Source organism: Amblyraja radiata, chromosome 39 (assembly GCF_010909765.2).
Source record: "Amblyraja radiata isolate CabotCenter1 chromosome 39, sAmbRad1.1.pri, whole genome shotgun sequence".
Taxonomy (NCBI): Eukaryota; Metazoa; Chordata; class Chondrichthyes; order Rajiformes; family Rajidae; genus Amblyraja; species Amblyraja radiata.
Genome location: NC_045994.1, coordinates 5,439,833 through 5,464,554, shown reverse-complemented (window position 1 = coordinate 5,464,554; position 24,722 = coordinate 5,439,833). Strand labels below are relative to the sequence as shown.

Sequence of the window (24,722 nt, the reverse complement as noted above, 5' to 3'; positions counted from 1 at the left end):
TCCATTTTGGTAGAGATTTCTCTTTTCTTTCTAAGTATCCGTTCCTCATTACATTTCGACGTGTTTAAGTGTACGTTTTAATCAAATCCTAACCCCCCCCCCCCCCCCCCCAATATTTCAAAACTAAACTGGCTTCACACCCACAGAACCTTCACCAGCACCAGCCCCTGCTGAACGTTCCATCGTGTGATGTCACAATGCCCAATCTTCACATATGTCCAATCGGAATGGATTCCATTTACATATGCCTATGCAGGAGCCCCAGCCAATGGTGAACGTTCCATCGTGTGATGTCACAATGCCCAGTGCTCATAGACATCGTTGCCATAGTGACAGTACAGAGAGTCAGATGTGGGCCGAGGAGCCTTCAAGACAACATGAGATGTTCCCATATTGTGTGAAAATATTTACGTCATTCACCCCTGAACCTCGATAAGAACACCACCTGCACATCTTAATTAAATTAGAGAAAAACGGAAAAGAGGTCGGGCATTTACACTTTTAAGGCTCTGTGTGTGTCGAAGCTTCGTGTGTGTGATGCCGCACCGCTAACCCCCCCACCACCCCCCCCACGCGTTGCCGAGACGGACCCGACTTCGACGACTTCAAGATACGCTATTTTAAGACGGCAGGGACCCGACTTCGACGACCAAATCTCCCCTGGGGGCTACAGGTAGGGAACGGTCTTTATGCACTTTTCCAACTCTGTGTGTGGGGGTGGTTAGTGTGTGTGAGGCCCCCCCCCCCCCCCCATTGGGGGCTATTGGGGGCCGCAGGACCGCCCACGTCTTTTCCACTTCGTCAGAGATTTCGCTTTTCTTTCTAAGTATGCGCTTCTCATTTCATTCCAGTCGTGTTTAAGCGCACGTTTTAATGGATAACATACCCCCCCCCCCCCCCCAATACTTCAAAACTAAACTGGCTTATCACCCACACAAGCCCCGATGCTCAAAGACATCGTTGCCATAGTTACCGTACAGAGAATAGCCTGTGAGCCGAGGAGCTTTCAAAACAACATGAGATGTTCACATATTGTGTAAAAATATTAACGTGTTTCAGACCCCTGAAACTCGATATGAACAACACATGCACAACTTAATTAAATTAGAGAAGAACGAACAATATGTCGAGATTTTAATATTCCAATCAATGCACGTTTGACATTGAGTTGTCTGCCAGTTGGCCAATCACGCGCTTTGTTTCAGGCCAGCACACAAAATGGCTGAGAGGGCTTCACAGATGCCTGTTTTACTGGAGATTCAAATGTGTTGTTCTGTGGAATAAATGTCATGGAAACTTGCAGCAGCTTCATTGTATTTAGTGCAAAAAACATAAAAAAAGACAGAAGAAAGTGCTGCGAAGTGGATAAAAATGCAAGAGAACAAGGTCCATGCTGATGTGCTGGAACACAAATGAACCCATGAATCACCTACCTGAAAGGAAAGACTAAAGGCCGGAATTTATGAACATCTAACTGTATGGACTTTAATTAATCTAATTGCACCCTTTATAACGTTAATAGATTCATTCATTCATTCATTCATTCCTTATTCATTCACTCACTCACTCACTTACTCAGACATTCATTCATGAAATTGAGGGCCTGAACTATAACGCGGTGAATTGAACATTGTCACTAATGCCAGCCTGTTGTACAGTTATTATTCTATAACAGATAATCTCGGAGCTTCATGCGAAAACATGCAGGGACAAAATGCTCCGATCGCGTAACTTACGAACTCGCGGCAAATAGCAATCAATTTCACTCCCTTTTTCTCCCGTTATCATGGTCCGAAAACGAGCAGACTAACAATACTGACGACCACCCACCCCCCCCCCCCCCCCCCCCCCTGCCCGGCCACAGATATGATCCTCGCCTCCACGATCGCCAATCGGCCGCTTATTAATTGAGACCGCTTCTTCACTTTACCGCGAGTACCGGTAGGTTTTCACAGGAAGCACCGAGCTTATTTCTTAACGACTAATTACTCTACAACACGCTGGCATTAGTGACACTGTTTACTTTACTGCAATAGCTTAGACCCCCACACCCCTCTCCACCTCCGATCCCACACCCCCCCTCCCTCCACACTCTTCCCCCTCTCCCTCCTCATCTTTGTGTGTGACGACAAACGCACCACCCCCCCCCCCCCCTTTGGTGCAGGAGGCGCGCGCACAGCATCTTGAACGCTCAGCAAATGTTTGAATTCTTCACTAACCGTCATTCTGACTTTGCTTGTGAAGACAGGAGTCGTGGATTGCATTTGTCTGACAATAATAATCAGCTTTATTTTTATTGGATAGAATTTATTTGTTTCACATCAACCTGATCATTATATAAATCTTAAAAAGTCAATTTAATTTACAAGCTTATTTTTAAAAAAAAAACATTTTATTGCATTTCATTGTTATTTTCTTTATTTTTATCAATTTGAATTTACTAATTTAACTGTTCATTATAAATCTTCAGGAGTGCATTTCATTTTTAACATTAACATTTTATTGTTAAATTCAATATTTGTATTTCATTGAATTGATTTATTTCTCACTTAACATTACTTTTAAAGACTAATAATTTCAACACCCCTCCCTCCCCCTCACCCCTCTCCACCTCCGATCCCACACCCCCCCTCCCTCCACACTTTTCCCCCTCTCCCTCCTCATCTTTGTGTGTGACGACAAACGCACCACCCCCCCCCCCCCCCCCTTTGGTGCAGGAGGCGCGCACACATCATCTTGAACGCTCAGCGATTGTTTGAATTCTTCACTAACCGTCATTCTTACTTTGCTTGTGAAGACAGGAGTCGTGGATTGCATTTGTCTGACGATAAAAATCAGCTTTATTTTTATTGGATTGAATTTATTTGTATCACATCAACCTGCTCATTATATAAATCTTAAAAATTCCATTTAATTTACAAGCTTATTTTTTAAAGAATAACATTTTATTGCATTTCATTGTAATTTTCTTTATTTTTATCAATTTGATTTTTCTCATTTAACTGTTCATTATAAATCTTCAAGAGTGCATTTCATTTTTAACATTAACATTTTATTGTTAAATTCTATATTTTTATTTCATTGCTTTGATTTATTTCTCACTTAACATTACTTTTAAAAACTGATAATTTCAACACCCCTCCCTCCCTCTCTCCCCCCTCCCCTCCCCCTCTTCCTCCCCTGCCTCTGAAAAAACGTTTTACTAACGTTAAATATTCCACGTTTGTTTCATCTTTACCATTTTGAAATTTCTAGATTCTAAAAGCTTGCCTTTGAAAACTAAAATCATTGAAATTTCACTTTGTCATCGTTGACTTTTTTAAAAGAAGATAAGTTGTGAGGTCGGGTGCATAGTGTGAAGACGCTCTGATCTGTTTGTGGAGGCGCAGGCATAGAGAAGAGTGCATTTCATTTAAACGAATAATTTTATAACATTACCATTTGATTGCATTTCATTGTAAAATTCATTGTTTGTTTTTCATTGAATTGATTTACTTCTCACTTAATATTACTGCATTTTAACACATACTTTTAATTTCAAAAACTGTTTAACAAAAAAATAATTGCTGACTTTTCATTGACAACTTAGATTCAAATTGATTGTTTTTTCACTGTCATCGTTGACTATTTTTTAAATTTTTTACACAAAATATTTTGACATAAACTTTTTATACGTTAAATTTACCCAATTTGAAAAATCTTTATCATTTTGAGAATACAGACTTCTTGACTATTGTCTTTAATTCATAAAGACTGTTTTCTAACATTAAAATTACCCCATTTGTTACATCTTTACAATTTTGAGATTAACGATTGTCTTTCATTGAAAACATTTTATTGGTTTTTATTTGACGTTTAAATTGATAACATATTTAAAAAGACATTTCATTGTAATTGGCAACAGGTTTCATTGTGATTGATTTCATTCTAGAGGAAAGGAACAATTTTCAAGAAATTGATCTGTTTTCTTTGACAACTGAGATTTCAACAAAATTTCTTTGTGATTTATTTCATTTGATCTCATATCTACCATTTTGAATAAATTCATCTGAGAGTGTGTTTCGGCTTTTTAAAATTCGGAAAAATTCCATTTTGTATAACTTATTACAGTCTTCATTGCCAACAGAGATTCTGTTTTCAAATCATGCCAAGAGGAAAGAATAAACATACAGGGCGGTCGTGTGATGAGAAAAAGAAACATCGAGAAGTAATGAGGAGGAGAAAGGAACAACTGACTCAGCAAGAAACAACACAAAATCTCCGAGATAATCCAGAAATAAACAAGGAGAGAAGGGCACAACAGACACAGCCAGAAACATCTCACTGTCTCCAAGATAGTCAGGGTACACAGCGGGAGAGAAGTGCACATGAGACGAACCAGGAGAGAAGGGCACAAGAGACACAGCCTGAAACATCTCAGTGTCTAGAAGATAGACAGGGGAGACAGCGGGAGAGAAGTGTACATGAGATGCAGCAAAAAACAACTCAACATCTCAGAAATAAACGAGAGAGGGAGCAGGAGAGAACAACTCAAGAGACAGAGCCAGAAAGAAGTCAACGTCTCAGAAATAAACGAGAGAATGAGCAGGAGAGAAGGACTCGAGAGACAGAGCCAAAAAGAAGTCAACGTCTCATCAATAAACAAGAGTTGGAGCAGGAGAGAAGAACACAAGAGACAGAGCCAGAAATAAGTCAACGTCTCAGAAATAAACGAGAGAGGGAGCAGGAGAGAAGGACTCGAGAGACAGAGCAAAAAAAAAGTCAACGTCTCAGAAATAAACGAGAGAGGGAGCAGGAGATAAGGACTCGAGAGACAGAGCCAAAAAGATGTCAACGTCTCAGAAATAAACGAGAGAGGGAGCAGGAGAGAAGGACTCGAGAGACAGAGCCAAAAAGAAGTCAACGTCTCAGAAATAAACGAGAGAGGGAGCAGGAGATAAGGACTCGAGAGACAGAGCCAAAAAGAGGTCAACGTCTCAGAAATAAACGAGAGAGGGAGCAGGAGAGAAGAACTCCAGAGACAGAGCAAGAAAAAAGTCAACGTCTCAGAAATAAACAAGAGAGGGACCTGGAGAGAATAACTCAAGAGACAGAGCCAGAAACAAGTCAGCGTCTCAGAAATAAACGAGAGAGGGAGCAGGAGAGAAGAACTCAAGAAATGCATCAAGAAACATCTCAACATCTTGAGGAACATCAAGAAATAATACAAATGAGAAGGGATTCAGAGATGGGAAATGAAAGAACTGGAAGGCTGGATGAACAACGAAATGCACGACTAAAAAGGAGAAATATTAATGCTGATGTTGGTCAAATGATCCATGTTTGCCTTCATTGTCGAGCTCAACACTTCTCAGCAGAAACGACCAACTTTTGCTGCATGAAGGGTAAGGTCAAGATTGCACCTCTGAAAACACTCCCGAATGCACTCATTAATTTGTATACAGGTGACACGCCACAAGCACATGAGTTCCAAAAGAATATTAGACAATACAATTGTCTCTTTCAATTCACGTCATTTGGTGCCAAGGAAGTGATGTCACATGGATGGAATCCTTCAGTGATCATTCAAGGCCAGATTCATCATTTCATTGGTTCTTTGATGCCTGACCAAGATCAACAAAATAAATTCTTACAAATCTATTTCATGGACCCGCAAGATAGCATTGGGTTGCGAATGAGTATACTCCAAGATGCTGGTATTCAAAGGGACACTGTTGAAACGCTTGAAAACATGATAAGACTAAACAACCCTTACATTCATTCACTTGTGATGGCGATGGAGAGAATTAGAGATTTACCGGAGGCATCAATCGTTATTGATCCCAATTATCGGCCACCTTTCCAACATGAACGGAGGTTTAACACGCAAACTGCAAATGAAGTTGCCGTCCTCATAGCAAACAGTAATGAGCCTGTGGCAACATCACGCCACATTGTCTTGAGAAGTAGAGGAAGAGGAGGAGCAGAAGGAGGTCTGCAAATCATTTCAGAGTCCCATAGGTCTTATGACAGTTTTCAATACATCCTTTTCTTTCCACTTGGTGATGACGGATGGCATTCACAACTCCAAATGAGTACCGGCAGAAAATTGACACTAATGCGATATTATGCATATAGGATCATGAATCGTGACAATGAATTCAACCAGCTTTTGAGAGGAGGACGACTCTTCCAACAATATCTTGTAGATATGGCGGCTAAAATTGAAGGTGATAGACTGAATTATATTCGCATGAATCAGGTATCGTTGAGGTCAACGACGTACAAAGGACTGACGGATGCATTACATGATGATGATAACTTGGAAAACATTGGAAGGCGCATCATCCTCTCTTCAACATTTGTCGGTGGTCCCAGATATATGATGGGACGATGCCAGGACGCCATGATGTATGTTCGGAAGTATGGTACTGCTGCATTCTTCATTACAATGACCTGCAATCCAAATTGGAGCGAGATCCGACAGTGCCTCTTTCCAAATCAGCAGCCGTCTGATAGACCGGAATTAATAGCAAGAGTATTCGAGCTGAAAAGAAAAATATTCATGAAGACCGTCACTGGACCAGATGGCTTCTTTGGAAACTGTATTGCTTTCATCTTGACTATGGAATATCAGAAGAGAGGCCTGCCTCATTTCCATTGTCTGCTTTGGCTTGATGAAGCGAGTAAGCCAAGACCTCAACAATATGAAAGATTTGTGCAAGCTGAAATTCCAGACCCACAAGCAGATCCTGAGCTGCATAAATTGGTACTCAAGCACATGATCCATGGACCGTTCTGCAAGGCCACATCTCGATGTTGGAAGGAAGGAAGATGCACCAAGAGATTCCCAAAGCCATTTGTCGAAAGCACAATGTATGGAGATGATTCGTATCCTCTGTACAGGAGAAGATCTCCCGCAATGGGAGGATTTCAGGGACATCAAGAAGGACGTTCGTTAAAGACTATTACTTCTAATTGGGTTGTGCCCTATAATGCAGAACTATTGAAGGCTTTCAAATGTCACCTCAACGTCGAAATATGCTGCTCTGTACAGTCAATCAAATACGTCATCAAGTACACCTTGAAGGGATGTGATCAGGCAGCTTTTGGAATTAACGTAAATGACGAGATTAAACAGTACCTGAATGGAAGATACATTGGTCCTTCAGAGGCAGGGGCATCAGTCCTTGGATTTCTTACTCATGAGAGACACCCCCCTGTCATTCGACTTGATATACATCTACCAGACCAACAACAAGTATTTTTTGATGCTGCTCAGCAAGGGATGAATGATGGAATTGCGAGAACCACTTTGACTGAATTTGTTCGATTGAGTTCTGAAGATCCGTTTGCAAGAACACTATTGTACGTTGATGTACCTCGATTTTATACATGGAGCAGCAAGAGATGGCAAAGAAGGAAGGTTGGAAAGAGTGTGGATAACTTCCCAGGTATTTTTGAAGTCAACGTTCTTGGACGAATACATGTCATTTCTCCAAAACTAGGTGACCTCTTCTACATGAGACTGCTTCTGCATCACGTGAAAGGACCAGTGTCTTTCGAGTCCTTGAAGACACATAATGGAGTAATTCTTCCTTCCTTCAAAGACGTCTGCAGAGAAAGAGGTTTGTTGGAAGCTGACGACCATTGGCAACAAACAATGGAAGATGCTGAAATGACAAGACTCCCCAGGGCAATCAGGGATTTGTTTGTTGTTCTGCTGACAAATACTGACATCAATGATCCTCTACAATTATGGGATCGCTTCAAGAATTGCATGTCTGAGGATTACCTTGAAAGCGAGCGAAGAAGAAAAAGTGGTCAGAATATCACAATTGATGACAGACATCATGATCAGGCTCTCTTTTATATTCAGGACAAGCTTGAGAATTGCAACACCACACTGGAAAATTTTACCTTGCCCCGACCAAGAAATGAAAGGATGGACATTGATGGTGAAAATGTTGATTTACTTAATGAATTGAATTACAATAGATCAGAACAACAGCGATTTGTTGATGAGAATGAGCCTCTGCTGAATGCTGAGCAGAGAGAAGTTTATGACCATGTGTGCGACTACTTGCAGAGGGATCTATCTTCAATGATTTTCATTGACTCACCAGGAGGAACAGGAAAAACATTTATCATAAATTTGATCCTCTCCACGGTTAGAGCTCAAGGTCAAATTGCCATTGCTGTAGCATCGTCTGGTATTGCAGCCACATTAATGCCTGGTGGAAGAACTGCACATTCACGATTCAAGATACCTATCCATGTGACGGAGGATTCAACATGCAACATCAACAGCAACTCTAAAACGGGAGATTTCTTCAGGAGAGTGAAGCTCATTGTTTGGGATGAGTGTCCAATGATTAGGAGGGAGTGCTTTGAAGCGGTGGACAGAACTCTTCAAGATGTATGCCGCAAAAAGGATCATTTTGGCGGAATTCTTACCATTTGTTGTGGTGATTTTAGACAACTCCTTCCTGTAGTGAAGATGGGAAGTGATATTGATGTTCAAAACGCCTGCATCAAGACATCGTACTTGTGGCGGACTTTCACAAAGTTTGAATTGAAGAGAAATATGCGATTGAGCGAAGGAAAGGGCGAGTATTCTAAATTTTTGTTGGATGTAGGAGAGGACAAGATTGCAAAGAATGAAGACAATGAAATTAACATTCCAGAAGACATGGTTCTCTCAGCAAGAACACTGGATGACTGCATTGATTATATCTATCCAACATTTGACCACCCTGCAACATTATTCTCTAACAATTGTATCTTGGTTCCTCACAATGATACGATGAGAAGAATCAATTCTGCGTGTGTCAGACGCTTCCCTGGAACCATGAGGGAGTACTATTCTTTCAATTCTGTCACTGACGGAACAAATTCAACTCACTTCCCAACGGAATTCCTCGATTCAGTCGAGATTTGTGGTTTACCACCACACAAATTGGAGTTGAAGAAAGGATCTCCAATTGTTTTAATCAGAAACTTGCAACCCCCAAAGCTATGCAATGGAACGAGGTTGATTGTAGAACAGCTACACAATAATCTCATAGTTGCTAGAATCAACATGGGGGCCTACAAAGAAGATATTGTTCTAATTCCTAGGATGAAGATCAATTTGACAGAAGATGAAAACATTCCCATTAGGCGGAGCCAATTCCCTATTCTGTCGAGTTTTGCAATGACAATTCATAAGGCACAAGGACAAACCATGGAGAAGGTCTTGATATACCTTGAGAAACCAGTATTTCAACATGGCCAACTATATGTAGCTCTTAGCAGAGGAAAGGTGAAGGAACAAGTAAAAGTGTTCCTGAAAGATGGGACATCAACCAGGAATGTTGTGATTAAACAAATGCTTTGTTGAGAAATGACTGCTGCATTAAGTGCTCAAATTTTCCTAAAGTCAATGAAAGTAGGCAAAACTGAAGGCAAAAAGCGATGCAGGAAGGAACTGAATGTCCAGAGTTTCGACACTTTTGATTATTGCTCCTCAGTTCAACAAGGGATGTTTAACACAGGAATCGCATTTCTGCACACAAAAGTTTAAAATGCTGCCTCAGAAAAAGCTTCAAGGACACATTAAGTGACATGTAAAATCTTAACAGTTGTATTTGATTTTTGGATCGAAAGTTGCTGGAGCTGTTCTCATGCTTCACGATAAAGCTTGCAGATGGATTATTTGCTGCAGGATATAAAACTACAGGCTTGCACATCTAGGGTATATGTATCAGGTACAGTTCAATTGTTGAGTCAATTATTGAGTAAATGATGATTGACGAGATATTGATGTTTGAGGATTTGGTGTTGGTAATGGCATTGCGTATCAAGGTTATGTGGTTAATTTCTGCCTTGTAGGAAATTATCGTTACCTTTTCTGTTGTTTGACATGAGTGTTACTTTCCACTTTGGTCTATTGTCGAGTTATTTTGTTTGTAAGGATTGACTGCATTTTCCCAGGAGTTGCAGTGGAATTGAAAATTCTGTAACCATCAGTGAAAATCAACTTCAGATCTTAAGATGGATGAAAGGTCAGTATTTGAGATTATTTCAGACCCGTGCATTGTTTTTTTTATCCATGATACAAATTTACTTCAGTTTTATCAGAATGCCCTAATACCATTCAAATGCTGCCTTTTTGTCTAGAGCTGTCACTGTCGCCTCATTTCTGGATCCGAGATATTTAGACTGAACGTCTTTGGGATCTGCGAGAAATAAATGAAGGACAGTAGGGAACAAGCAACACAACAAGAAATTGATAGAAAACACCGAAATTGGTATATGATACAAAAACTCTTCTTTATTTGTATGTTGATGGATTGACAGATAGAATTTTATAAATATCTACATTGAAATAAATATCTCCTTTTTTTAAATTCATGCCCAGAAGCAGGAGCAAACAAGTTGCATGATGGTGAATGGACACTGTAAAGAGATGTTGAGAAGCAGCATGGAGCAGAAGTGAACAAGAGACAGAACAAGAAAGGACTGAACCTCTTGAGGAGCTTCAAAAATTATTGGAAGTTTGCATGGAACAAGAGACACAACAATAAGCTTCCAAATTAAATACAAAATGGTACATAATTGTGTAATGTTTTTTTTTTAAATTATAGGTAAATGAATTTATATACATAATTGTCTTAAGAAGTTTATAAATGTCTACAATAGATGAAATTACCTTTACAAATTTATGAATATCTACATCGTGATAAATATCTTTCTCTTTTTTTTTCATCATGCAAAGAGATGGGAGCAATCGAGTTGCTGGATGTTCAAGGAACAACACAAAGCAACGTTGAGAAGCAGTAATGAGCAGAACAGCACAAGAGACGAGAGGAAGTTGCCAAAATACAGCCAGATCGGTACACGGTAGTACAATGTTTATAGAAGTTTCTCACCCCTCCCCCCCCCCCCCAAAAACGCCGTTGGGGAAACAGACCCAACGGGTCTGCACTTGGTCTAGTATGACAATAAAACTCTCTTGATGTTATTTTCCTGCACAGCATTCAGGCAGAAGTTACAAAAGCTTGGCCCACGCACCGCCAGATTCAAGAACCATTTCTTCCCTGCTGTATTCAGATTACTGAACATAAGGTAGATCTGCCGACCTACCTCATTGTGGCCCGTGCACTTTTTTTAAATCTGCACTTGCAGTGTAACTGACGGTGAAATACATGTTTTGGGATGGCAGTGAGATCCAGGAGTCTACTCATTGGGAGGGCACGGAGGTGAACAGCGCAGTTCATCATCCAGGCCTGCGGCCAGGGTGGTGCAGTTAGTGTGCTGGTCGGTGTGGACTTGGTGGGCCAAACGGCCTGTTTCCGCACGGGATCTCTTAACTAAAAATAAACTAAACTAAACCTCCTCTGGTACCTGTGGCACTGTTCACAGGCTCGTAAAAAGTCTCCACACCCATAGTATCTGCTGTGGCCACGTTGGTCCCTGCATGCCAATGTGCAACACTTTGAAACCGACTGCACACTGGTGCAGCGCAGTGGGTAAAGCTGCTGCCTCACGGCCCCAGAGACACGGGTTCAATCCCGACCTCGGGCGCCGTCTGTGTGTGGAGTTTGCACGTTCTCTTCGTGACCACGTGGGTTTCCACCGGGTGCTCCGGTTTCCTCCCACATCCCAAAGAGGTGCAGGTTTGTAGGTTAATTGACTGTCTGTAAAACTGCTGTTACCCCTAGTGTGTAAGAGGTTGATGAGAAAGTGGGATAATGTAGACCTAGTGTGAGCGGGTGATCGCTGGTCAACATGGACCCGGTGGGCCGAAGGGCCTGTTTCCATGCTGTATCTCTAAATTTAACTAACTAGTGTGAACGGGTGATCAATGGTCGGCATGGACTCAGTGGGCTGAAGGGCCTGTCTTTGCTATGCACAGACTGTGAGGAGCTTTGGGGCAGGGAGGGTGGGGTGAGGAGACCACGGCAGCAACACAGGCCTGGTACCTGAATGAGGAGCTGTCCCCAGCAGCTGAGCAACAGGGCGAGACGGAGCAGTGACGGTCCAGGCTGGTGCGGGTGAGGGCTGGAGGCTGCGGGTTCTTGACCCCGCCACAACGTCCAGAGCCCGGACACTCCCTGGCGGCCTGTCCTGGGGGTTCGGCAAATCGGGCACCCGTCCCGGCCCTGCAAGGAGAGAGGAGAGGGTCTCAGCAGGGGCGGGAGGGCTCGGGTCAGTCCGCGCGGCTTTATTCTGGCCGGGCACCCCGAGCTGAGGGCCGCACTGGAGGAGATGGGACGCAAGGCCCTTCGGCCCATCGGGTCGCTGCCGACCATGAGTCACCCGATCTCACTAGTTCTATGTTTAATTTATAGATAAAGTATGGAAACAGGCCCTTCGGCCCACCGAGTCCATGCCAACCATCGATCACCCACTCTCACTAGTTGTAGGTTTGGTTTAGTGAAGCAACAGGTAACAGGCCCTTCGGCCCACTAACCAAAGGGGTGCCCACCGCCCCTCTCCCCCAGATGACAGTAACAAGATGGGGCCACCTCAAAAGGTTAACAGATAGTAACCTCCCCCCATCCCACCAAAACCAAGGTCCCAACCTGAACTGTCAAATTCAAACTACACCACCCATGTGTAAAAAGGAACTGCAGGTGCTGGTTTACACCGAATAAAGACACAAAGTGCTGGAGTAACTCAGCGGGTCAGGCAGCATCTCTTGAGAAAAGTAATAGGTTACATTTCAGATCGAGACCCATCTTCGGACCGTATCCCTGTAGTCCAAGGATGCTGCCTGACCCGCTGAGTTACTCCAGCACTTTGTGTCTTCTTCCGTAAACCAGCATCTGCAGTTCCTTGTGGCTACAAAGTACGAAGTGTTGTACAGGACCTTGAGCCAAGGGGAACTGTGTGTAGCAAGTAGACTTGGAACCGCTGCAAAGTGGCTGAAATATTGTTGCCAAAAGCACACACTCCCTCGACCAAGAGGTGGACAGCAGAACGAGATGACAAAGACAAAATGCTGCAGGATCTGGAGAAGATGAACACTGGAAATAGCAGGTAACACAGGAAATAGACGATAGACACAAAAAGCTGGAGTAACTCAGCGGGTCAGACAGCATCTCTGGAGCAGACCCTATCCATTTCATCCAGAGATGCTGCCTGACCTGCTGAGTTACTCCAGCTTTTATAAGAAGGAACTGCAGATGCTGGAAAATCGAAGGTAGACAAAAATGCTGGAGAAACTCAGCGGGTGAGGCAGCATCTATGGAGCGAAGGACTTCTTCCAGTCTGAAGAAGGGTCTCGACCCGAAATGTTGCCTATTTCCTTCACTCCACAGATGCTGCCTCACCCGCTGAGTTTCTCCAGCATTTTTGTCTACCAGCTTCAGTTCAATACATGATTACTATCGAGCCAAAAACGTAATTTTGTTTGAACTTAGGTTCAAATGACATAATAAAAATATCTTGTATCTTTTATCCGCAGTGTACCAATACATGATAAAGGGAATAACCTGAATAATATTTAGTTTAGAGTTTAGAGGTACAGTATGGAAACAGGCCCTTCGGCCCACCGGGTCCGCACCGACCAGCGATCCCCGCACATTAACACTACCCTACACACCCACTAGAGACAATTTTTACATTTACAAAGCCAATTCACCTACAAATCTGTACGTCTTTGGAGTGTGGTAAGAAACCGAAGATCTCGGAGTAAACCCACGCAGATCACGGGGAGAACGTACAAACCCCGTATGGACAGCACTCGTGGTCGGGATCGAACCCAGGTCTCCGGCGTTGCATTCGCTGTAAGGCAGCAACTCTGCTGCTGCGCCACCGTGACTGCTTAGTGCAAGATAAAGCCAGTAAAGTCCGGTCAAACATGGTCCGAGGGACTCCAATAAGGTGGATAGAAGTTCATGACCGCTCTCCGGTTGTGGTAGGACGGTTCAGTTGCCTGATAACAGCGGGGAAGAAACTGGTCCCGGATTCTGGAGGTGTGCGTTAATGAAGGTTGTGATCTTGACTCAGTGTAAGCGGCACAGCCATGGCCTAATCTCACGGGGCGGCAGTGGAACAAGGTCACATTCCCAGCAGAGAGAGCTGGCCAGCACATTGTCACATAGCAGCAAGTTTACGTGAGAGGTCAGAGGCTCACGAATGAAACACAGCGTCAGCAGATGCCAGGAATTATTCAGCTTCCTTCACAGAGAGGATGGTGCTGGCAAGTTGATTAGTTTAGTTTGGTTTAGTTTGGTTTAGTGGGTCTCGACCCGAATCGTCACCCATTCCTTCTCTCCAGAGATGTTGCCTGTCCCGCTGAGTTACTCCAGCATTCTGCCATTATCTTCGGTGTAAACTAGCATCTGCAGTTCCTTCCTACACGTTTAGTTTAGTTTAGAGTTACAGCACGGAAACAGGCCCTTCGGCCCACCTAGTCCATGCTGACCATCGATCACCCGTTCCCATTAGTTCTGCATTATCCCACTTTCTCATCACCTCCCTACACGCTCGGGGCAATTTACAAACGCCCCAGGAACAGCCGGACAAGAGGTGTCTGAGAGTGGGCTTGACTGGGGAGATCTCGAAAGAACTGCCAACAACCGAATGAGGTGGAGGACATTTGTCAATGGCCTCTACTCCCTATAGGAGCAACGGGCTTAAGAGGAAGTAAGAAGAAGAAGAAAGAGGCTGCAACTTTTTGCCCGACTGATGAGACTACCGGCAACATGTGGCGACAAACTAGTCGCCTGTAGTTTGCTAAAAGATCACCTAAGTGGGACAGACCCATTACTCCAGCATTTGGTGCCTAGTAGCCCCTCTCGGTCATGACTGACCATGGGTGATGCATCCTGGTCGGATGCAAGCCTGGGCGATGTTGTATGGTTGCCCATGCAGCACGTCCCCCCTCTCCACGTGGCTGATCGATCCAAAGGAACAGCAGGGCCGTTACAGTTCGGGCACCAGCGCCCGTCGCAGGAGCTGCCAGAGCGAGGTTGGTGTCAACGACGAACTGCCTTAAGGGCTCCGACTCCGGATTTTCTTGAGGTTTACTCCTGGAGCCTTTTCCATGACTGGATACGGCCACACGGCAGTGGAGGTTTGAAATCAGAGTTTTCCCTCTCCTAGATGGATCGCCTTCCCAGGCTGACGAGCCCCATCTGCCCGAGACTCGTGGGGGCGGGAGCGTCTACCTTCCCGTGCAGATCTATAACACCTGCCCACTACACCTAAGATAGCATTTGGTGCCGATACTAGGTGTAAACCAGCATCTGCAGTCCCTCCTACACCCTGTTTAAGAAGGAACTGCAGATGCTGGAAAATCGAAGGTACACAAAAATGCTGGAGAAACTCAGCAGGTGCAGCAGCATCTATGGAGCGAAGGAAATAGGCAACGTTTCGGGACGAAACGTTGCCTATTTCCTTCGCTCCATAGATGCTGCTGCACCCGCTGAGTTTCTCCAGCATTTTTGTGTACCTTCCTTCACCCTTCTTAAATCATTGGCCAAATATCCCGTTCAAGCTCCAGATAGTTTTGTTTAGCTTAGTGTAGAGATACAGTGTAGAAACTGGCCCTTCGACCCACCGAGTCCACACCAACCATCGATCTCCCGTACACTAGTTGTATTCCCCACAAACAAACACCAGACCCATGCCCGCACACTGTGTTCAATCATTTGCACATCACAAAGTGCTGGGAGAACATCAACAGGTCAGGCAGCATCTGCGGAGGGAATGGGGAGAGGACGTTTCAGGTCTGAAGAAGAGTCCAGCCCAGTCTGAGTGATTGTGTGGGAAGGAACTGCAGTTGCTGGAATACACAGAAAATGGACACAAAGTGCAGGAGTAATTCAGCGGGTCAGACAGCCTCTCTGGAGAGAAGGAATTTATATAATGGGTGACGTTCTTCGTGCAAAGCTGGTCGGCTGAAAGTGCAACCTCTTGTTGCAAGAAGATCTGTTACAGACTCGTCACTTCGAGATAGCTTGCATAAATGCCGAATCATTGGGCAGATGCAATAGCACGAAGAAAGGCAGTGTTTGTCCTTTTCGAAGCCCAAGGGCTTAACTTGTGCTCGTGACTTGGCCGAGACTCTCCGCACTTAGTATCACGTTACTGTTAGTTCTTTTTCACTTTGGATGTCAAATGAGATTTTCCTTTTAGCACTCCATTAGCACAGAAGGCCATTCAGACCATCAGAACTATGCTAGCCCCCCTAGAGAGCTATCCCATCTGTCCCATTCCCCCTATCGCCCTGCGACTCCACGCTCCCACTCCTTTGCCGCCCACCTTTACTTTACGACGAAGCTCAGCACGGGAGCACCTCAAGGCTGCGTGCTCAGCCCCCTGCTGTACTCACTCTATACTCATGACTGCGTAGCCGGTCCAAGTGCGAACTCCATCATCAAGTTCGCTGATGACACCACTGTTGTGGGACGTATCACTGATGGAGATGAGTCAGAGTATAGTAGTGAGATCGACCTTTTGACCAAATGGTGCCAGCACAATAACCTGGCTCTCAACACCAGCAAAACCAAGAAACTGATTGTGGACTTTGGAAGGGGTAGGATGGGGACCCATAATCCCATCTATATCAACGGGTCAATGGTGGAGAGGGTCAATGCTTCAAATTCCTGGGCGTGCACATCTCTGAAGATCTCTCCTGGTCCGAGAACACGGATGTAATTATAAAGAAAGCACATCAGCGCCTCTACTTCCTGAGAAGATTACGGAGAGTCGGTATGTCAAGGAGGACTCTCTCGAACCTCTACAGGTGCACAGTAGAGAGCATGCTGACCGGTTGCATCGTGACTTGGTTCGGCAACTTGAGCGCCCTGGAGCGGAAAAGACTACAAAAAGTAGTAACCACTGCCCAGTCCATCAACGGCTCTGGCCTCCCGCTGCCTCAAAAAGGCTGGCAGTATCATCAAGGACCCACACCATCCTGGCCACACACTCATCTCCCCGCTACCTTCAGGTAGAAAGTACAGGAGCCTGAAGACTGCAACGTCCAGGTTCAGGAATAGCTACTTCCCCACAGCCATCAGGCTATTAAACCTGGCTCGGACAAAACTCTGAACATTAATAGCCCATTGCACTTTATCTGTTTATTTATGTGTGTGTATATATATATTCATTGGTATATGGTCACACTGATCAGTTCTGTTCTGGATTTATTCATGCCTACTATGTTCTGTTGTGCTGAAGCAAAGCAAGAATTTCATGGTCCTATCTGGGACACATGACGATAAACTCTCTTGAATCTTTAGACCTTAGAGACACAACATGGAAATAGGCCCTTCAGCCCACCAGGTCCCCCCACTAATTCTATCCTGCACACACCCCAGGTACAATTTACAGAGGGCCAATTAACATACAAACCTTCATGTCTTTGGAGTCTTGGGAGGAAACTCATATGGTCACAAAGAGCACGTGCGAACTCCGCACGGACAGCACCGCAGGTCAGGATTGAACCTGGGTCTCTGAGGCAGCAACTCTACCGCTGCGTGGTGGGGCCGGACTGTTGAACAAATGTCTGACGAAGGCTCTCCACCCAGAATGTTGCCTGTCCATTTCCCTCCACAGATGCTAGGTTCTTCTCCACGTAATCTTCGACGCCCTTAGTAATCAGGAACATATCAATCTCTACTTCATACATGCCCAATGTCTTGGCCTCCACAGCCGTCTGTGGCAATGAATTAGTCAAGGAAGAACGTGCAAACTCCACACAGCCAGCACCCGAGGTCAGGATCGAATCCGGGTCTCTAGTGCTGTGAGGTATTAGCCCACTACCTGCGCCTCAGTACAGCCACAAAACCACAGAGTCATAGAGTGATATAGTATGGAAACAGGCCCTTCAGCCCATCTTGCCCACACCGGCCAACATGTCCCAGCTACCCTGGTCCCACCTGCCCGCGTTTGGTCCATATCCCTCCAAACCTGTCCTATCCATGTACCTGTCTAACTGTTTCCTAAACATTGGGATAGTCCCAGCCTCGACTACCTCCTCTGGCAGCTTGTTCCATACACCCACCACCCTTTGCGTGTAAAAGTTATCCCTCAGATTCCTATTAAATCTTTTCCCCTTCGCCTTGAATCTGTATCCTCTGGTCCTCGATTCCCCTACTCTGGGCAAGAGATTCTGTGCATCTACCCCATCTGTTCCTCGCATGTTTTTACACACCTCCTCTGCAGTACCAGTGCCTCCATTCATCTGCAGCGGCACTGGGCCATGTTGACCTGCATGGAGCTACTGGCATGGAGTCAACGTTCACCTTCATTAACCTTAGCCTTCCTGAAGCTTAGACTGGTCTCGACCCGAAACGTCACTCATTCATTCTCTCTGAAGATGCTGCCTGTTCCTCTGAGTTACTCCAGCTATGTGTGTCTGTACACCTTGTGTTGGCTCAAATGTGATCATGTCTAGTCTTGCCGCTGACTGGTTAGCACGCAACAAAAAGCTTTTCACTGCACGTGACAATATTCACTGGTCGGTTCAGAGTGCAGTTCACTGTCTCGCACTATCTCCAGGTCTCACAGTGGTGTCGACCAAATAGCCATCATCACGGCATCAAGCCGCAGCTTGCTACCTCTCCCCCCCCCCCCCTCAAACTAAGTACCAAGTCAATGAGGGGATGTGGTATTGGGGCAGCACAGTGGCACAGCTGGTAGAGCCGCTGCCTCACAGCGCCAGAGACCCGGGTTCGATCCTGACCTTGGGTGCTGCCTGTGTGGAGTTTGCACGTATCTCCCTGAGGAACTCATTGCCACAGACGGCTGTGGAGGCCAAGACATTGGGGATTTCGAAAGCGTAGATAGGTATGTTCATGCTTAGTAAGGGGGGGGTCAAAGATTACGGGGAGAAGGCAGGAGAATGGGGTTGAGAGGGAAAAATAGATCAGCCGTGATCGATTGGCTGATCTATGGCTATAGATGATCTATATACTTGATGGGCTGAATGGCCTAATTCTGCTCCCATATCTTATGGTCTTATGGATCGCGTGGGTTTCGTAAGGGTGCTCCAGTTTCCTCCCACTTCCCAAAGACGCGTGGGTTTGTAGCTAAAGTGGCCTCTATAAAATTGTCCCATAAATGTTTAGGGAGCGAATAGGAAAGTGTGATACATGGAACTAGTGCAAGTAGGCGATCGATGGTCGGCATGGACTCAATGGGCCAAAGGGCCTGTATCTACGCTGTTTCTCTCTAAAAAGAAAACCATCCCATCATACAGATACTGCAAATGTAGCACTTAGGTCCCAAAACACACACACCCCTTCAATAAGCCAAGCGGAGGGAAGGAATGGGCGACGTTTCGGGTCGAGACCCTTCTTCAGACTGTGTCGACCCAGAACGTCACCCGTTCCTTCTCTCCAGATATGCTGCCTGTCCCTGCTGAGCTACTCCAGCTTTTTGTGTCTATCTTCGGATTAAACCAGCATCTGCAGTTCCTTCCCACACAATAAGCCAAACGGACCCTGGTCTGAAGATGACCGAGTCCAGACTCTGACCTCCACTGCATTGGCGAATAATCACTAATGTGTAAAATGTACCACTGGCCTGCGATGGTACAAACTGTGCCCGCTGATACTCTGTCATTGAAACATTTGCTGTGAAAGTATTTCTGTGTTGTAGTTCGCTCACTTCACTGCACACTCCTTTGTTCTGTCCTGTTGCAACTTTCACCAAAGGCAGGGCTTCCTATTGTGCATGAAGGAAGTGCTGGTTTAAGCCAAAGATAGACACAAAAAGCTGGAGTAACTCAGCGGGTCAGACAACATCTCCGGAGAAAAGGAATAGGTGACGTTTCGGGTCGAGACCCTTTTTCAGTCTGAGAGGATATCAGGGGAAAGGGAAACGAGATATATGACCTAGGTGAAAACCAAAGATCCTATAGCAGAGCAAGATAGACCACTCCTGCTAAATGCAATGGGCTGATGTGTAGTACGTAACGGAGCGGAACGTGGGCCTTTTTTTCATCCATTTCAGTAACCGGACCCGACTCGCAGTGTAATCAACGTTGCGGGGGAACAGTTTGTGTTAATAAATTAAAATTCTGAAAATTAGAAGATTTTTACCAAATAACTTTTATTTTTACGAGGATGTTTCCGTAACCAGCTTCCGTCTCCGCACTATTATCCTACGGGATCTATGGTGTGGAGACGGAAGCCGGGTACAGAAATGGGGCCTTAAATTACCCATGAATCTGCCCATGACCGTACTACGTCTTTTTCATCGAGTGGACTATCTTGCTCGCTGTAGGATCTTTGGTGAAAACGAGTTACCGACAATGAAACTCAACAAGACGATTTTGAAGTTGGTACCACACCTCCATCCCTCCCCCGCCCATCGTACCAACTTCAAAGTCGTCTTGTTGAGTCTCGTTGTCATTAACTGGTTTTCACCTGGCTCACATCTACCAATGGCCTGCTTCCTTTACCATCGTTTTACTTTTCTGCACATCTTTCATGCATTGTTCTATATCTCTCTACATCACCGTCTATATCTCTCCTTTCCCCTTTTCCCTGACTCTCAGTCTGAAGGAGGGTCTCGACCCGAAACATCACCCACTCCTTCTCTCCAGAGATGCTGCCTGTCCCACTGAGTTACTCCAGCGTTTTGTGTCTATCAGAGGTTCCTATTGATTTCTCAGCTCAGTCGAACAAACCTATTGGCAGTGTATTTACAGCGGACCTTACATCACCACACACCATTCTCTTGTCAAATATTTCAGCCGAGAATTAGATCCTTAAAGTGGGCCGTGCCAGTAGAGAGGTGAATGACAAGTTCGTTGGATTCAATGTCTCATCTCCCCAGTATCAAGAAGGCCCAATGCAGTTAATAGAGGCCTTCCCCAGCTGCAATGGATGCTGGGACAGGCTGCCCTCCATAGATACCATTCCCTTCACACTCCATAGAAGCACTATAGTCCACATGCAACTCTCACCAACTTCTACAGATTTAGTTTAGATTAGTGTAGTTTAGAGATACAGAGTGGAAACAGGACTTTGGCCCACCGGGTCCGTGCCAACCAGCGATCCCCGCACATTAACACTATCCTACACACACTAACGACAATTTACACATACACCAAGCCAATTAACCTACAAACCTGTATGTCTTTGGAGTATGGGAGGAAACCGAAGATCTCGGAGAGATCACGGGGAGAACGTACAAACTCCGTACAGACAGCACCCGTAGTCGGGATCGAACCGGGGTCTCCGGCACTCTAAGGCAGCAACTCTACCACTGAGCCACCGTGCCGCCCACACTACCGATGCAGCGTAGAAAGCATTTTATCCGGATGGCATCACGGCTTGCTTTGGGAACAGCTCCATCCAAGACCACAAGAAATTGCAGAGAATTGTGGACGCAGCCCAGACCATCACACAAAACCAACCTCCCTTCCATTGACTCCATCTACACCTCACGCTGCCTCGGCAAGGCCAGCAGCATAATCAAGGGCCACTCACCCCCTCTTCTCCCCTCTCCCCTCAGCAAACTTAGTTTAGTTTAGAGATACAGCACAAAAACAGGTCCTTCGGCCCATCGAGTCCCCACCCTACACACACTAGGGACAAAACATTAATACCAAGCCAATTAACCTATAAACCTGTACATGTTTGGAGTGTGTGAGGAAACCGAAGATCTCAGAGAAAACCCATGTAGGTCACAGGGAATACGTACAAAGTCTGTACAGAGAGCCCCCTTAGTCAGAAGCAAGCAAACAAGTTTATTTATATAGTACATTTCAGCAACAAGGTTTTACACAAAGCATTAAAAAGCAATTAAAACAGTCATTAAAAAGAATAGAAAATAAAAACAAGCTAAAATAGAATGACAAGTATAAAATACAAGAATAAAAGTCACAGTGCAGTGTAAGAAATGAATAATTATTTAATTTAATTAAAATCTGCGTCAAACAGGAAAGTCTTCAGCCCTGATTTAAAATAACTGAGAGTTGGAGCAGACCTGCGTTTTGCTGGAAGTTTGTTCCATATATGTGGTGCATAAAAACTAAACGCTGCTTCTCCATGTTTAGTTCAGACTCTGGGGGCAGAAAGCAGACCTGACCCAGTCCACCTCAGAGGTCTGGATGGTTCATACTGTAGCAGAAGATCAGAAATGTATTTTGGCCCTAGACCATTCAGTGCTTTATAAACTAAAGCCCTGTCCCACGGTACGAGTTCATTCCAAGAGCTCTCCCGAGTTTGCCCTGATTCGAACTCGGAGATTTACGGTAATGGCCACTCGTCGGTACTCGGGGCTCTCGTGGACATTTTTCAACATGTTGAAAAATCTTCACGAGTCTTCCCGTGCTTACCTGCCGTTAGCGAGTCTTCCCGAGTACCTGCCGTTAGCGTTACGAGCCGCTAAGTGACGTCCCCGAGCTCCGACGTACCCGCTACGTTCATTCTCCGTGCTTACCACGAGTTTGATTTGTTTTTAACTCGGGAGAGCTCTTGGAATAAACTCGTACCGTGGGACAGTGTGTCTATATTCCATTTACTGTAAATCAGCATCTGCAGCTCCTTCATACACAATGACATTCTTCCTTGCAGCAGCACAACAGAATATGTCAACACAGTACACGAGAACAAATAGTTCAATGTGTGTATATATACACACACATATTCCTTGTTTCCACTGGACATTCAGTCAAGGTTAATAAATAAATGTGCTTCACCCTCTCTATCCCGAGTCTATCTTTGGACCAAACCAACATCTGCAGTTCTTTGATTCTATATTATTGATCAGTGATTGGCAATTCATCACAACTCTCGCCGCCCTTAAATTAACAGAATCCACATGGAAACAAGATGCAGAAGTAGGCCATTCGGCCCATCGACTGCCATTCAATATGATCATGGCTGATCATCCACAATCCTGCTTTCTCCCCATATCCCTTGATTCCGTTAGCCCCAAGAGCTAAATCTAACTCTGTTTTTTTACACATAACTTTTTGTTTCCGTTGATAATTGACAGTGTAAAGCGCTCACGCACAATTGCAGGGGGATTGTCCGTCTGGCAATATGCTCCAAGCACAGCACCACTGCAATGTGCCGGCTCAAAGCAAGTTTTTAACAGTAGTTTAGTAAAGGCGCTGGTGAACTTACATGCTGGGTCTGTGTGGCGAGGGTCTCGCCCCTCCCTTTGGCTGGCTCTGTGAATGAAACCCTCCCATCCTTCAACTTTTCTCAGCCTCCGCCGGGCAGCCGGTGACATTGAGACGGTGCTGGGCGCTGCGGCACTAACACTGCGGCCCTCCTGCACCCATTGCACGGGGCTCCCGGCCAAATTCCTGCCTCAATCGTACGTCCTCCCTCTCCACTCCCCTCCCCTCCTCTGGTGCGTAAACGCTGCCTTAAGCAACAACAGCAACAACCCTGACAGTCCAAGGGCTTAAGATTCACTTGCGAGACAGAGAGAGAGAGATACAGAGAGTCAAAGATTGAGAGAGAGAGAGAGAAATAGAGAAATAGAGAGAAATAGTGAGTCAAAGAGAGAGAGAGAGAGAGAGAGAGAGGGAGGGAGGGAGGGGAGACGGGGGGGGGGGGGGACAGAGAGAGAGAGAGAGAGGGAGACAGAGACAGACAGAGAGGAGAAATAGAGAGGGTCAAAGATTTAGAGAAAGAGAGAGAGAGAGAGGGGGGGACAGAGAGGGACAGAGAGAGAGTCAAAGATAGAGAGGGACAGAGAGAGACAGAGAGGAGATATAGAGACCACACGTAAAGAGCATCAAAGATTAGAGAGAGACAGAGAGGAGGATATAGAGGGACAGAGAGGTGGATATATATAGATAGAGAAGAGAGACAAAGATTTAAGAGGAGAGGAACAAGAGACAGAGAGAGAGACACGCACACAGAGGGGAGAGATATATAAGATAGATAGAGAATATATAGATAGAGAGAGAGAGAGAGAGAGAGAGAGAGAGAGATAGAGAGAGAGAGAGAGAGAGAGAGAGAGAGAGAGAGAGAGAGAGAGAGAGAGAGAGAGAGAGAGACACACAGGGAGGAGAGAGACAGAGATTGAGAGACAGAGAGAGGGGGACAGAGAGACAGAGAGAGACACACACAGACAGACAGAGAGGAGGAGAGAGAGGGGGACAGAGAGACGGGGAGACAGAGAGACAGGGAGACTTGGAGTAAGAAATAAACGGCAGAAGGCACTTGTTCCTTAAGGATTCTTACAGCACATTCCAGGGACCTTATTCTCCACCCCTTATGGGGAATGTCCACAGGATGAAACTATGTGTTTCTGCTCCGGCCCTGGCTCCGCCTTGCTGTGTTCCTGGAGGCAGAGTCCCAAAAGCCAGGCCAGGCTCATCCCAGCTTGTTGCTGGGAAGTAAGGGACACACTGCCGAAGGTTGACACAAAAATGCCGGAGTCACTCAGCGGGACAGGCAGCATCTCTGGGGAAGAGGAGGAATGGGTGACGTTTCGGGTCGAGACCCTCCTTCAGACTGAGAGTCAGGGGAGAGGGAGACCACAAAATGTGCAAAGAACAAATGAATGAAAGACATAAATCAACTCTGATCAAGGAAAGGTAGAGCCCACAATGGTCCGTTGTTGGCTGTGGAGAAGGTGATAATGAGTGGATGCAAACTACTAGTACTAGGGCAGCACAGTGGTGCAGCGGTAGACTTGCCTCAAAACGCCAGAGACCCTGGATCGATCCTGACTACGGGCGCAGTCTGTGTGGAGTTTGTACGTTCTCCCCGTGACCTGCGTGGGTTTTCTCCGGGTGCTCCGGTTTCCTCTCACACTCCAAAGACGTA

General features: G+C 45.4%; 1 protein-coding gene across 4 annotated transcripts in view; it reads right to left on the bottom strand.

Annotated features, from left to right (window-relative positions):
* Positions 1-23,387, bottom strand: part of tacc1 (transforming acidic coiled-coil containing protein 1) — a 168,437-nt gene extending 145,050 nt beyond the window's left edge. The window contains exons 1-2 of one of the 4 annotated variants that reach the window (XM_033013853.1): positions 23,061-23,257; positions 11,946-12,125 (exon numbers count right to left, since the gene is read on the bottom strand). In XM_033013853.1, the coding sequence (XP_032869744.1) occupies positions 11,946-12,125; positions 23,061-23,128 (248 nt within the window). In that variant the 5' untranslated portion in view covers positions 23,129-23,257. Of the gene's footprint in view, positions 1-11,945; positions 12,126-23,060 lie in introns of all 4 variants that reach the window. The other 3 variants (XM_033013848.1, XM_033013852.1, XM_033013851.1) reach the window with 3 other exon arrangements.
* Positions 23,388-24,722: the final 1,335 nt, after the last annotated feature.